Here is a 15,629-nt window from a genome sequence, read left to right as displayed (position 1 = left end):
CTCTTTGGGTTAGCCTTTGGTCTGAAGCCTGGCTTGTTTTCCATCATGAATAGTTGAACGTGTTCAGGCTGAAGCCAGGACAGAGGAGCTCAACATCCTCTTAGGATTTGGCTGCACACCAAGCAATCCAACTAAACCTGCTTAGTGTAGTTCCCGGTTTATTTCTGCCAGCCATTCACCCCTGAGAGATTAGAGCGGTGACCCCGTCCATGTTGCAGGGAGAATGTTTGCCGCTGTCTGCTCTGATGCGACACGTGTAGCAGCCAATGGCAAGAATCAGAGCAGCGGCAGAATGGGGCTAAGCTTCGTCGCCCCTGTAATACTGACCTACTTAATGTGCAGATCTTCCCGCAAAGCAGCTGGGCCGACCCCAGCACAGTGAAATCACTCAAACAATAACAAACCCCTCCTCCTGGCCAAGAGGCCAGAAATTACCAGCAGGATTAGCGGCCCTGAAGGAGACGGTTTTTACAAGCTTCATCTACGTCCATCTGGGAATCCTCCCAGCCAAACTCGGCCTTTCCAGCTGTGGGACGGTGGGCTGGCACCCCTTTAACGAGTGAGAGTCCTGATGTGGAGATGAAGGCTCGTTAGAAAGAGATGATTAATTGTGTTTTATTACCACAGGTCAGTGTTTGACTGACTGCCAGCCGATTAGAGCAGAGAGCAACCCATGGTGCTGCACCGAAGGATGATTTGTTATTGGTCACTGCCTGCTGACTGGCTTCTCATTGCTTACTGGAATCTGACTTCCTGTTTTCTTTTTCTCTTTGAATCCTTTCCTAAGAGTTGTAGAGTTAAGCGAAAGGTATGAATAGTAGAGGTCAAAGGTTGTGTGTAGTAAACAGGCCTTACTGTTGCCCCACATGTTGAGCAGCTATGATGCAGTGGAAAGGGCAGATTTATGCTTTTCTACCTCTGCATATCAAATAAAGGTATAAAGTAAGTGTTTTCTTCTCTTATGTGTCTAATTATAAAAAAGTGGAATTAAATGTATTTATATCAGGGGTAGCTTATTTTCAATGCTATCGCTACATGCTACCTATCGTAAATAAGCCAAAAGCGCAAAGAAAGGGGGTTTTGATGATGTCCCTCACCGTGCTTCTGCATATCGAAACGGACAAACGGATAATACGACACAGGATACGGGGGCAAGGATGATCTGACACAGTCCATGCAATTATTTAAGATTTTATTTCAAGAGAACGGCCATTTTACAACCTACATACAGAATGTGCGTTTTAACTAGGCCAAAAGGGGAAATAATCGGGATTTTGAGGATGTTGCTCTCAGTTAACAGCGTGCACTGAGGAGCCGCAACCAGCTGCAACGCGGGGTCTGAAAAACTTGGGGAAATCGTCTCGGCGCATGCGCAGAACCACAGAAAAGCCGACAGAGCGCAGGTTTTACTCTGAGTTGATTCTGAATCAGCTGATGCGAGCAGTGACAGGCGATCTTTGAAAAGGCTTTTATCAGCTATTTCTTCCACGATCATGTTAGCCCGATTCTTTCATTGGAAGCCCAAGAACAAGCTGGAGAAATCTTTTATTAAACAAAGTATTTGTTATATTATTATATTGCAGCTGGACTCGGAGGGACAGAGCAGGAAATCCTTCAGCCCGAGCCTCGATATCCGGAAACATTTCATATTTATATTTATCTCACAGAGGTTCTACTCACACTTCAGAGTATAATTGGCCAGTTTTTAGTGGCCTGATCAGGCCAGCCACCGTCCTTTTTGTATTCTTTGGATGTGATAAACTGTTTTAGGCGTGGATCTAATGTACCAGACCTATCTGCTCCAATACAGATGTTTAGTCTGACCCAGTTGTTTCGTCTTGCTAAGGTCTTGGACCCTTTAAGGTCATCAGTATGAGCAGAGTGGAAAAGTACCAGCTGGGAACAGAGGTTATTTAGTAAAATACAGAATATGAATACATAATCTCTGAGAACAAAGCCAATTATAGCGATCTTATGATCTCTCTCCCAGAAAAACTGCGCCTGTAAGGCCAGTTCATGTGTTTAAAGCTGTCTCCTGCAGCCATTTTGCTTGTTTTTTACACAAACCGGCAGCTTCTGTTTGTGTACTGAATATAAAAGCTACCAACAAAGCGACAGGTGAGGGGGGGGTTGGTGTTTTTCTACACCTCCATGAGTAGGAAACGAGATGTAAATGTCGTCTTCAGAGGCTGTGCAGGTGACCCTGCGGGACCACATGACCTTGAATGAACAGAAAACCTTCTTCCATGAAGCTGAACTACTGCGAGAGTGAAATATCTTCCAAGCTGAGTCCAGGAAGAACAACTACTCCTCCGGGGGGGGGGGCTGTTTGTGCTTTACAGAAGGATGGATAACAGCTCTGATGAATAGCAGCAACATTATTATAATAACTAAGAAGTTTTTATCTGGTGTCAGCCTTTAAAGTTTCAAGTAATTAAGTCAGGAACGTTATTCCTTATCTTCATTCCTTTGTATTTGTTATTAAAATGCTAATGAGGACATTATGTCCCGACCTCTTCCTCAGCCCTGCCCACGCCCCACTAAGCGTCACCATGGGACTCTTCATCTGCATTAAGTGCAGTTGTTTTAACAAAGCCCTGTTTGTGTGAAGCCCCACGTGCACGCTCGTGGAAAGTGTTCCCAGTCACTGCTGATTAGCTTCACTTGTTTTGAAGTCATTGTCCCCAGATTATGTTTCCGAGGCTATTGTCTGGGTTTTAGGGGGCTTAGAGTTACTTTAACAGTGAGTGGGGTTAGATTTATTTCTTAGACCTGACAGAACCTTTCCCTCTCACCCATTCTCCTTAGATTCAGATAGATTAATGAGCATTAAGTTATGATTTTTATGCTGCGAGTGTCGGTCCAGTCATTGAAAGATGTCTAAACTAATGCAGTTTTCTGTTCATTTCCAGCTGCTTTTAATCTCGTTGGAGCATTCTTAAAGGCTGATAAATAGCCTGCTGCTATCACTGAAGGCCATTGTTGTAGCTGTGGACACATTTTCTGTCTTTGTATCTTCTTCAGACTTTCTGCTGAGAACAAACTGTTTTTTTGTGTTTTTTTTAACTCCAGTTAGACTCCTAAAGACTCCTAAAGACTCCAGTTAGACTCCTAAAGGCTCCAGTTAGACTCCTAAAGGCTCCAGTTAGACTCCTAAAGACTCCAGTTAGACTCCTAAAGACTCCAGTTAGACTCCTAAAGGCTCCAGTTAGACTCCTAAAGACTCCAGTTAGACTCCTAAAGACTCCAGTTAGACTCCTAAAGACTCCAGTTAGACTCCTAAAGACTCCAGTTAGACTCCTAAAGACTCCAGTTAGACTCCTAAAGACTCCAGTTAGACTCCTAAAGGCTCCAGTTAGACTCCTAAAGACTCCAGTTAGACTCCTAAAGACTCCAGTTAGACTCCTAAAGGCTCCAGTTAGACTCCTAAAGACTCCAGTTAGACTCCTAAAGGCTCCAGTTAGACTCATAAAGACTCCAGTTAGACTCCTAAAGACTCCAGTTAGACTCCTAAAGACTCCAGTTAGACTCCTAAAGACTCCAGTTAGACTCCTAAAGGCTCCAGTTAGACTCCAGTTAGACTCCTAAAGGCTCCAGTTAGACTCCTAAAGACTCCAGTTAGACTCCTAAAGGCTCCAGTTAGACTCCTAAAGACTCCAGTTAGACTCCTAAAGACTCCAGTTAGACTCCTAAAGACTCCAGTTAGACTCCTAAAGGCTCCAGTTAGACTCCAGTTAGACTCCTAAAGGCTCCAGTTAGACTCCTAAAGACTCCAGTTAGACTCCTAAAGGCTCCAGTTAGACTCCTAAAGACTCCAGTTAGACTCCTAAAGACTCCAGTTAGACTCCTAAAGACTCCAGTTAGACTCCTAAAGGCTCCAGTTAGACTCCTAAAGACTCCAGTTAGACTCCAGTTAGACTCCTAAAGACTCCAGTTAGACTCCTAAAGACTCCAGTTAGACTCCTAAAGACTCCAGTTAGACTCCTAAAGACTCCAGTTAGACTCCAGTTAGACTCCTAAAGACTCCAGTTAGACTCCAGTTAGACTCCAGTTAGACTCCTAAAGACTCCAGTTAGACTCCTAAAGACTCCAGTTAGACTCCTAAAGACTCCAGTTAGACTCCTAAAGACTCCAGTTAGACTCCTAAAGACTCCAGTTAGACTCCTAAAGACTCCAGTTAGACTCCAGTTAGACTCCAGTTAGACTCCTAAAGACTCCAGTTAGACTCCTAAAGACTCCAGTTAGACTCCTAAAGGCTCCAGTTAGACTCCAGTTAGACTCCTAAAGACTCCAGTTAGACTCCAGTTAGACTCCAGTTAGACTCCAGTTAGACTCCTAAAGACTCCAGTTAGACTCCAGTTAGACTCCAGTTAGACTCCTAAAGACTCCAGTTAGACTCCAGTTAGACTCCTAAAGACTCCAGTTAGACTCCAGTTAGACTCCAGTTAGACTCCTAAAGACTCCAGTTAGACTCCTAAAGACTCCAGTTAGACTCCTAAAGACTCCAGTTAGACTCCTAAAGACTCCAGTTAGACTCCTAAAGACTCCAGTTAGACTCCTAAAGACTCCAGTTAGACTCCAGTTAGACTCCAGTTAGACTCCTAAAGACTCCAGTTAGACTCCTAAAGACTCCAGTTAGACTCCTAAAGGCTCCAGTTAGACTCCAGTTAGACTCCTAAAGACTCCAGTTAGACTCCAGTTAGACTCCTAAAGACTCCAGTTAGACTCCTAAAGGCTCCAGTTAGACTCCTAAAGACTCCAGTTATACTCCTAAAGACTCCAGTTAGACTCCTAAAGACTCCAGTTAGACTCCTAAAGACTCCAGTTAGACTCCTAAAGACTCCAGTTAGACTCCAGTTAGACTCCTAAAGACTCCAGTTAGACTCCTAAAGGCTCCAGTTAGACTCCAGTTAGACTCCTAAAGACTCCAGTTAGACTCCAGTTAGACTCCTAAAGACTCCAGTTAGACTCCAGTTAGACTCCTAAAGGCTCCAGTTAGACTCCTAAAGACTCCAGTTATACTCCTAAAGGCTCCAGTTAGACTCCTAAAGACACTGCGAGTGTCGGTCCAGTCATTGAAAGACGTCTAAACTAATGCAGTTTTCTGTTCATTTCCAGCTGCTTTTAATCTCGTTGGAGCATTCTTAAAGGCTGATAAATAGCCTGCTGCTATCACTGAAGGCCATTGTTGTAGCTTTGGACACATTTTCTGTCTTTGTATCTTCTTGAGACTTTCTGCTGAGAACAAACTGTTTTTTTGTGGGGTTTTTTACGCTAGTTTGACTCAGATTTAATTTGGATGATGTGTGCCATGTTTTCAGGTCTTGGTTTATTTCTTGTCATGTTTTTTGAGGCTAAGTTTCACTCGTGTCACCTAAAGTTAAAAAAGAAGTCCTTGCTGTTCCTTTTTGGTAATTCCCACGTTAAACAGAGGCGGCTGAGCCCACTTCAGCGTGTGCTTGCATGCATCAGGCTGGCCTCATGGAATCAGCTGAGTGACAACAGCGCCGTTGGTTTGAGTTACTTCCTCCTTCCCCTCAAATATCCTTCGACCCCCTCCAGTAATGGCTTGAAAGGCAAATGTAAAAAGGCTTAGAGACCACAGAAAGTTTCCATCCATGTTATCGACAGAGAGCCTTCGCCTGTATTAATGACAAAGCTTTTTTAAATACCTGTTATTGGGGATCTTTCACCTTATTTGGGTGTTCCCTGCATGTGACATCATCAGCTCATCTGTTGCTAGGATACGAACACAACACCCCAGCATGTTCACGGTGATCTCAGGAGATTTCAGTCACTTTCTACACTGCTACATTTCAACTGATTCTTACTTATTCATTCAGTTGATTGTGTCTTTATTTCGGGATTTTCTTCAATAATTTATTCTACAATCATATGATTTCCCTTTGAGGATCAATAAATTAATAATTCAGTTCAGTTATTGCTTTTAAATGGGCTATATTTCACATTTAATACAACAGTGACGTCAATATATTTCCTTTTGAAGCAACATAGATATTTTGGCTGATAGTAATTCTTAAACTTGTCTCCATAAGAATAACAGCACAGCTGTGAGATAGTTGCCATGGTAGCAGGATGCTTTACTGTGTACAAATACTGTGTACACATGATTTCTTTGTTTCCTCTCATTCGTACAGCTTCAGCTGACTAACACGCTGATACTTTTACACGATCAGCTCCTTTTGCACATCATCTGAACACCTAAGCCGTGCTCGTAGAGTTTAACTCACTCAGTAATAATTAGGCTTCTGAGCAGTTCTGTATATTTAAAGCCAGGGCCCGGTATAATTTAGTTATTATGGTCCCTGGTGCTGCTGATGCTCGATGGTGAGCTACAGCACTTGGATTTTTGGAGGTCTTGTTGCTCTGAAAGCAGCAGGCAGCAGGTAACCAAACTATTAAAAGGCAGAATTAGGCAGTTTTTAATGGCAAGACGTAGCAATACCTTTCAATAATCTGTTCTCTTTCAAGCTGGTTTCAGTCGAGAGGTTTTCCTGGTTGCATGCGCTTCAGTGCTTTGATAACTAGCCAAAAGATAAAATCTTCAGACACAAATATCACCAAACTGGGCCAAGCAGGAGTGCAGACACAGTGATTCACCGTGCTGTCCACATTCTTCATACCTGCAGCAGGCGTTTGTAAAATGGATGGATGGAGTCTGGACATCAGATGTACTGGCCGCTGTCCAGAAGGCGCCCGCAGAGCTCCACTTTTCACTTTTCTCACTGGTCTCCTGCTCTGTCTTTCAGCTCAGGGATATGTGTGTGCAAGACTGGAGTTTACGGGCCCAAGTGTGATGAGTGCCACCCGGGGTTCTTCTTCTTCAGCAGCACTGGCTGTCGGCCATGTCAGTGCAACAACCACACCAACTGTCACCCGCAGTCCGGTGAGTTGCCCTCACTTTTAGTTCGGCTTTAGCTCAGGGTCGCCTACGCCTCACGATAAATGAGCCACAGTGGCTCAGTTCCTGCTCACACAACCTGCTGGTATTGTTTGTGTTGTGGTTGATTCATTTGGATATATTCACTGTACTTCGCCTGAAGCAGCTGCTTTCCACATAATATATATCTGTTTTTCTCAGGATCACTTCCCAGGGTTGCTGTGGTAAATAGGATCCACTGTTGCTGAGTTTTGGGTGTTTAAAGCTTCGAGCACCATATTTAAGCTCCGAATGAGAACATTTAGATTCAGTTAGACTCCAGTTAGACTCCTAAAGGCTCCAGTTAGACTCCTAAAGACTCCAGTTAGACTCCAGTTAGACTCCTAAAGGCTCCAGTTAGACTCCTAAAGACTCCATTTAGACTCCAGTTAGACTCCTAAAGACTCCTAAAGACTCCTAAAGACTCCAGTTAGACTCCTAAAGACTCCAGTTAGACTCCAGTTAGACTCCAGTTAGACTCCAGTTAGACTCCTAAAGACTCCAGTTAGACTCCTAAAGACTCCAGTTAGACTCCTAAAGACTCCTAAAGGCTCCAGTTAGACTCCTAAAGACTCCAGTTAGACTCCTAAAGACTCCAGTTAGACTCCTAAAGACTCCAGTTAGACTCCAGTGAGACTCCTAAAGACTCCAGTTAGGCTCCTAAAGACTCCAGTTAGACTCCAGTTAGACTCCTAAAGACTCCTAAAGACTCCTAAAGACTCCAGTTAGACTCCAGTTAGACTCCTAAAGACTCCAGTTAGACTCCAGTTAGACTCCTAAAGACTCCAGTTAGACTCCTAAAGACTCCTAAAGACTCCAGTTAGACTCCTAAAGACTCCAGTTAAACTCCTAAAGACTCCAGTTAGACTCCTAAAGACTCCAGTTAGACTCCTAAAGACTCCAGTTAGACTCCAGTTAGACTCCTAAAGACTCCTAAAGACTCCAGTTAGACTCCTAAAGACTCCAGTTAAACTCCTAAAGACTCCAGTTAGACTCCTAAAGACTCCAGTTAGACTCCAGTTAGACTCCTAAAGACTCCAGTTAGACTCCAGTTAGACTCCTAAAGACTCCTAAAGACTCCAGTTAGACTCCTAAAGACTCCAGTTAAACTCCTAAAGACTCCAGTTAGACTCCTAAAGACTCCAGTTAGACTCCTAAAGGCTCCAGTTAGACTCCTAAAGACTCCAGTTAGACTCCTAAAGGCTCCAGTTAGACTCCTAAAGGCTCCAGTTAGACTCCTAAAGGCTCCAGTTAGACTCCAGTTAGACTCCAGTTAGACTCCTAAAGGCTCCAGTTAGACTCCTAAAGGCTCCAGTTAGACTCCTAAAGGCTCCAGTTAGACTCCTAAAGACTCCAGTTAGACTCCTAAAGACTCCAGTTAGACTCCTAAAGACTCCAGTTAGACTCCAGTTAGACTCCTAAAGACTCCAGTTAGACTCCTAAAGACTCCAGTTAGACTCCTAAAGACTGCAGTTAGACTCCTAAAGGCTCCAGTTAGACTCCAGTTAGACTCCTAAAGGCTCCAGTTAGACTCCAGTTAGACTCCTAAAGGCTCCAGTTAGACTCCTAAAGGCTCCAGTTAGACTCCTAAAGACTCCAGTTAGACTCCTAAAGACTCCAGTTAGACTCCTAAAGACTCCAGTTAGACTCCAGTTAGACTCCTAAAGACTCCAGTTAGACTCCAGTTAGACTCCTAAAGACTCCAGTTAGACTCCTAAAGACTCCAGTTAGACTCCTAAAGACTCCAGTTAGACTCCTAAAGACTCCAGTTAGACTCCTAAAGACTCCAGTTAGACTCCAGTTAGACTCCTAAAGACTCCAGTTAGACTCCAGTTAGACTCCTAAAGACTCCAGTTAGACTCCTAAAGACTCCAGTTAGACTCCTAAAGACTCCAGTTAGACTCCTAAAGGCTCCAGTTAGACCTAAGCTCTAATTTATACGATGTGGTCACTTTATCATCTTTTACACCATCTGAGTTGAGGGTTCCTCCCAATCTAAATCTAAATATGACAGTTTATCTCTGTGTCTGGCAGCATTGGGTCAGAATGTCATCCACAGCTGTTTAATGTACATATCAAGGGTGTTTGAGCGAGCCACCAGCAACCAGATGCTGCTGAACGTTGTTTTAACAGATGAATCCAGCCTCAGCATCAATTAGATCCTTTGTTGTAACCAAATATGCAACATTATGAGACCAGAAGCTCAAGGGCAGCTTTCACATGCTGTAATTTCTCTTTGGAAACCCTAACAATGACATCACTGATCTGTTGGCGGCTGGAATGAAAGAGGCAGCTGGACCCGCTCCTTTCAGCCTCCACTCCCTTTGAAAATGGACATTGCAGAAGAAAGCTGAAGCTTAGCTGTCCAGTCTTTGTCAACAAACAAATCTCATTAAGCTCCCCGTAAATTTAATTTATGGGTTTTGTTTTATTAAACCTGGAGGATAATCTGCTGTGTGCTCAGGGAGACATTAACCCTCCAGTTTCTCTAAAGTTGATATTTAGAATGGAACCAAATGCTAAGAGAGATGGGAAATAATGCAGCAACGTAATACAGAAGCGTGCACATCGAGTGGTGGAAGGCCGGTGTGGCCGAGGGCAACACCCCCCCCCAAAAATAGCACCTTTAACGATGGATTCTGTGTCCTGAATCACATTTACAGCAGAGGAGAGCTGCACACCTTCCTGCTGTCAGGCTTCAGAAGGAAGAGCACCGCCCTCTGGTGAGAGGCATTAAAAGGGCCAAAGGTGGAGGGGTGCGATGCATGTTGTGGGGGTGGTGCTTTGGGAAGCCATATGTCTTTCCTTTTTAATGCAGCGGCAGATGGAGAGCAGTCGCCTTTGCCTGGGCTCAGCGGCCACAGCGCTGCGGATTAACATAGCTCAGGTTTGACAGCCCCTTTAAAGCCTGACCCCAGCCTCTCCTCAGGGCTGCTTACATAAGAGCACATTGTGCAAATGATACAGTAGCCCAAGAACCGCCTCAGAGAAACACACGAGCCGCTCATCAGCTGGACAGAGGACATGAGGTGATGATAGACATTGCGTCTGACCTCTGTTCCCTGGGATGAAACGCAGCAATTTAACCTGCTGCTGCTTTCCAGCTCTCCTGCTTCAAGCCACTGTGACGCAAACATATAGCAGGAGCCTGCAGACAGGTTCGGTCATGTCTGCTTAACCTTTATCTGCGATCACGGTTGCATAGCAACCTAAACGCAAACACGTTGTGACTGCAGACAGCAGCGGTATTTACAGGAATAACAATCACGTCTTCGGTCTGAGGAGGTTTCCAGAGCTGGGAAATGCACGGTTTCTATCTGAATGTGCAACATTTACGTGTTAAAGCGCGGATTCTGATCACCTTCTTTGTTTATTTGGCACATTTCATGCACAGGTGCCGTTCAGAGAGCTTCACACAGATGAACACAAGTCGCTCAGTCAGTGCACGACGGTCATTAAAAGTAGAAATAATAAGAAGGAAAATAGTTCAAAGACAACTAAAGCATAGAAAGGCATAAAAACGATCAATAAAAGCATAAAAACAAAGATAAAACAGAAAGTTTAGTCTTCAGTCTGGATTTAAAACAGCTTTCTGGATGCTTTCAGGTGATTCCAGAGGTGAGCAGCTGTTTGTCCACAGTGAACTTTAGATCTGGGTTCATATCTGTTAGATACCTCGGCCCCGTCCCATTAAGTGATTTAAAAACCAGCAGCAGTGCTTTAGAATCGATCCTGTAACTCACTGGGGTCATGTGCTCCGTTCCTTTTGTTTTTCTAAGTGTTGCTGCTGCATTTTGTGTCATTTGGAGCCGTTGAATCCTTTAGGAGAGACGGTTTGAACACTAGAGGAAATGTTCCTGCATCATTTGGTTTAAAGAGGTTTTACTAAACCGTAGCAAATGTTAAGTTTTGATACTTTTACTTTGAAGCATTGATTCTGATTATTTTTGCTGCTTTTTTTATTTAATGAGAGCATCAAAGGGTTGAAGAAGCTCTTTGGGACCAGCAGATTTGCTGCTTATCATGTGACGTTTGATCCTTTCTGCAGGAGTGTGTCTGAACTGCGAGGGCAACACCCAGGGGCCCAACTGTGAGGAGTGTAAGCCCGGATTCTACCGCAGCCCTGAGGCCGCCGTGACTGAAATCTGTGCACCGTGCCCCTGCTCCAACTCCTCGTCAACCGGCACCTGTCGCTCCGGTCAGTCCCTGATCTCTGTCTCGTCTAACGCTCTGCAACCAGCAACTTTTATAGAGAACACAGACGGGGAAGATAGAGAGTTAAAAAGTTAAAAGCTGAGACCAGTGGAGCGTGTGGGGGAAACCAGACGGGCCCGTTTTACATCCGTTTGTCCTAAAAGGTGTCGTAAGAAACCAGGAAGCACTGACTTAAAGGAAGAGGAAAGCTGCTCAGTGTTGATCAGGGAACTTTAAAGTATGGAGTCAGATTCCCGTCAGAAATCGTGCCTTTAACTCAGGGGTCGGGAACCTTTTTGACTAAGAGAGCCATGAAAGCAAAACATTTGGAAATTTATTTCAATGAGAGCCATATAATATATTTTAAAAGTGAATTCAACTAAATGTCAGTATAATAAGCCTCTGAATTTATTAGCATATTATATTAGCATATATTAGCATATTATTTATTAGCATACTCGCCATCTTTGAATGGTTTTCCGTTCCTCACTATTGCTAAAGATCCAGCTAAGCTAGCAGAATTATAGTCACCTTGCCGGGTTGCTGCTGGCTGCTTGTACCCTGCTCAGTAGCTCTAGCTTGTACCCTGCTCAGTAGCTCTAGCTTGTACCCTGCTCTGTAGCTCTAGCTTGTACCCTGCTCAGTAGCTCTAGCTTGTACCCTGCTCAGTAGCTCTAGCTTGTACCCTGCTCAGTAGCTCTAGCTTGTACCCTGCTCTGTAGCTCTAGCTTGTACCCTGCTCAGTAGCTCTAGCTTGTACCCTGCTCAGTAGCTCTAGTTTGTACCCTGCTCAGTAGCTCTAGCTTGTACCCTGCTCAGTAGCTCTAGCTTGTACCCTGCTCAGTAGCTCTAGCTTGTACCCTGCTCAGTAGCTCTAGCTTGAACCCTGCTCAGTAGCTCTTGGCACGCTTTCTTTCTGCTGTCTCCTGCCGGGTATTTTGATGCAAAGGTAGCATGGCGCGTGTCGAAGTGCCGCTTTACATTCGACCGTTTCATCGATGTAATTTTGTCTTTGCAAATTAGACACACCGCAGAATTTGCTCTCTCCACAAAGGCGAATTCTTCAGTCCATTCGGCCTGAAATGTACGATACTCTTTTTTTCTTTTCGCCATCTTCTTCGTCGAAGGGTTAGCTTTGAGCTAATGACCGAGCAGACTGATTCAAAAGGGGGCGTTTACCTGTTTTACAACGGCCAACGTAGTCCAGTATCATCCAATTAAAATAATGGACAACTGCTCCTGCAGCCCTGAGCAGGACATGAAAAATCGATGGATGGATTAAAACAAGCCAGATGCAATCATCAAAAGAGCCACACCTGGCTGGCGAGCCATAGGTTCCCGACCCCTGGTGTGGGGGATGTTTGTGAAACCAGACGGGCCCGTTTTACATCCGTTTGTCCTAAAAGGTGTTGTAAGAAACCAGGAAGCACTGACTTAAAGGAAGAGGAAAGCTGCTCAGTGTTGATCAGTGAACTTTAAAGTATGGAGTCAGATTCCCGTCAGAAATCGTGCCTTTAAAACAAGGGTCGGGAACCTTTTTGACTAAGAGAGCCATGAAAGCAAAACATTTGGAAATTTATTTCAATGAGAGCCATATAATATATTTTCAAAGTGAATTCAACTAAATGTCAGTATAATAAGCCTCTGAATTTATTAGCATATTATATTAGCATATATTAGCATATTATTTATTAGCATACTCGCCATCTTTGAATGGTTTTCCGTTCCTCACTATTGCTAAAGATCCAGCAAAGCTAGCAGAATTATAGCCACCTTGCCGGGTTGCTGCTGGCTGCTTGTACCCTGCTCAGTAGCTCTAGCTTGTACCCTGCTCAGTAGCTCTAGCTTGTACCCTGCTCAGTAGCTCTAGCTTGTACCCTGCTCAGTAGCTCTAGCTTGTACCCTGCTCAGTAGCTCTAGCTTGTACCCTGCTCAGTAGCTCTAGCTTGTACCCTGCTCAGTAGCTCTAGCTTGTACCCTGCTCAGTAGCTCTAGCTTGTACCCTGCTCAGTAGCTCTAGCTTGTACCCTGCTCAGTAGCTCTAGCTTGTACCCTGCTCAGTAGCTCTAGCTTGTACCCTGCTCAGTAGCTCTGGCTTGTACCCTGCTCAGTAGCTCTAGCTTGTACCCTGCTCAGTAGCTCTAGCTTGTACCCTGCTCAGTAGCTCTAGCTTGTACCCTGCTCAGTAGCTCTAGCTTGTACCCTGCTCAGTAGCTCTAGCTTGTACCCTGCTCAGTAGCTCTTGGCTCGCTTTCTTTCTGCTGTCTCCTGCCGGGTATTTTGATGCAAAGGTAGCATGGCGCGTGTCGAAGTGCCGCTTTACATTCGACCGTTTCATCGATGTAATTTTGTCTTTGCAAACTAGACACACCGCAGAATTTGCTCTCTCCACAAAGGCGAATTCTTCAGTCCATTCGGCCTGAAATGTACGATACTCTTTTTTTCTTTTTGCCATCTTCTTGGTCGAAGGGTTAGCTTTGAGCTAATGACCGAGCAGACTGATTCAAAAGGGGGCGTTTACCTGTTTTACGCTGCCAACGTAGTCCAGTATCATCCAATTAAAATAATGCTCCTGCAGCCCTGAACAGGACATGAAAAATCGATGGATGGATTAAAACAAGTGAGAATATTTAGTTTTATCTGCGAGCCAGATGCAATCATCAAAAGAGCCACACCTGGCTGGCGAGCCATAGGTTCCCGACCCCTGGTGTGGGGGATGTTTGTGAAACCAGACGGGCCCGTTTTACATCCGTTTGTCCTAATAGGTGTCGTAAGAAACCAGGAAGCACTGACTTAAAGGAAGAGGAAAGCTGCTCAGTGTTGATCAGGGAACTTTAAAGTATGGAGTCAGATTCCCGTCAGAAATCGTGCCTTAAAAACATCAACTTTTCAGAAAAAGTCTGCCTCTGTGTTCAGGTTCTCTGGTTTTATCGGTGGACTTTCTGTCCAACTGTTTGAATACTTTTACTCTTACTTGGTCTTCCTGCCAGGCTGCTCTGATCTGCTGGCGCTGACTTTTATTTACAGTTTCAGGTCATTTATTTTTTAAAACCCACATCACACGCTCAACTGAAAGCTCAGATTCCTCTCACTGAAAATCATGAGGTGAATCTTTTTTTCTGAGTCTTTTCCCCTGCTTTGGCTTCAGATTATTCATATTCTGTCAGATTTAGCCTGAGAGCAGAACTCTCTGCGTTGAATCTCTGAAAACAGGTCTAAGGATGCACTTTATAACACTGAACTACGTGGCCGTTAGTTCAGACAGTTACGTCACATTTAACGGTTTAAATACTTCTTTCCTGTTCTTCCTTACGTCACATTTAACGGTTTAAATACTTCTTTCCTGTTCTTCCTTACGTCACATTTAACGGTTTAAATACTTCTTTCCTGTTCTTCCTTCCTGGAATCTCACGACTCATATTAGGTGCTAATTTCAGACAAAAATCGGTGAAGCAAAGAGTGTTTTTTGATCCCACTTGCCATGTAAATGGGAAATGGACGGTGCTTATATAACATGCCACATTCACCCATTCACTCGCACTCATGCAGCACGTCTTAGTCTATAACTTCCACTCATTCAGACTCATTCGTACCGATGGATGCATCGAAAGCAGCTGGGGGTTTACTTTTTTGCCCCACGGATGCTTCAACATGTGGGCCAGAGAAGCCGGAGTTGAAGTGGGCGACCGCTCTTCCTCCTGAGCCCCTGAAGTCCTTACAACACAGTGGCCTGTAAAAGTATCCCCCCCCCCCCTTTGGCATTTTTCATGTTCTGTTGCCTCCCGGCCTGGAATTAAATGGATTGTTTGAGAGAGTTTGCACCATTTCATTTGCAGAACATGCCCACAACTTTGAAGATGTTTTTTTTTATTGTTCACCCCCCTAAAGCCGGTGCTTTGTAGAGACACCTTTGGATAAGTCTCTACGAGCTCATCTTCCTCAAGGCACAACTGCTCCAGCTCCTTCATGTTGGATGGTTTTTCGCTGGTGAACAGATTCTGGACTTTGACTCGGCCCCTCCAACACGTTTAAATGTTAAAACCACCCGAGTGCTGCCTCAGCCGTATGCTTCGGGTCCTGCTGGAAGCTGAACCTCCATCTCAGTGTCGCTGACACAGGTTCAGCCTGTATTTAGCACCATCTATCGTCCCTCGACTCGGACCAGTTTCCCAGTCCCTGCTGCTGAAGAACCTCCCCACAGCATGATGCTGCCACCTCCATGTTTCACTGTGGGGATGGTGTTCTTGGGCTGAGCATTTCCTTGGTGGCATTTCCTCACCTTCCTCCAGACATTCGGGGGAGTCGCCCATGTGTCTTTTGGCAAACTCAAAGCATGCCTTCTTGTTTCTAACACTAAATAACGGCTTTTTCTGGCCACTCCTCCATAAAGCCCAGCGGCTTATTGTGGTCCTACGGACAGATACTGCAGTCTCTGCTGTGGAACTCTGCAGCTCTTCAGGGTTGCCTTTGGTCACCTCCCTGATTAACGCCCTCC

At 44.6% G+C, this 15,629-nt stretch overlaps 1 protein-coding gene across 1 annotated transcript in view; it reads left to right on the top strand.

Moving 5' to 3' along the window:
• Nucleotides 1–15,629, top strand: part of LOC140309367 (multiple epidermal growth factor-like domains protein 9) — a 42,897-nt gene that overhangs the window by 15,538 nt on the left and 11,730 nt on the right. Inside the window, exons 3-4 of the mRNA XM_072387205.1 lie at nucleotides 6,771–6,907; nucleotides 10,989–11,138. Coding sequence (XP_072243306.1) covers nucleotides 6,771–6,907; nucleotides 10,989–11,138 — 287 coding nt within the window. The remainder of the gene's footprint in view (nucleotides 1–6,770; nucleotides 6,908–10,988; nucleotides 11,139–15,629) is intronic.

The sequence above is a fragment of the Leuresthes tenuis genome, unplaced genomic scaffold (genome assembly GCF_036924035.1).
Source record: "Leuresthes tenuis unplaced genomic scaffold, fLeuTen1.0.hap1 SCAF_6, whole genome shotgun sequence".
NCBI classification, from domain to species: domain Eukaryota; kingdom Metazoa; phylum Chordata; class Actinopteri; order Atheriniformes; family Atherinopsidae; genus Leuresthes; species Leuresthes tenuis.
This window is presented reverse-complemented; position numbering and strand designations above follow the sequence as displayed.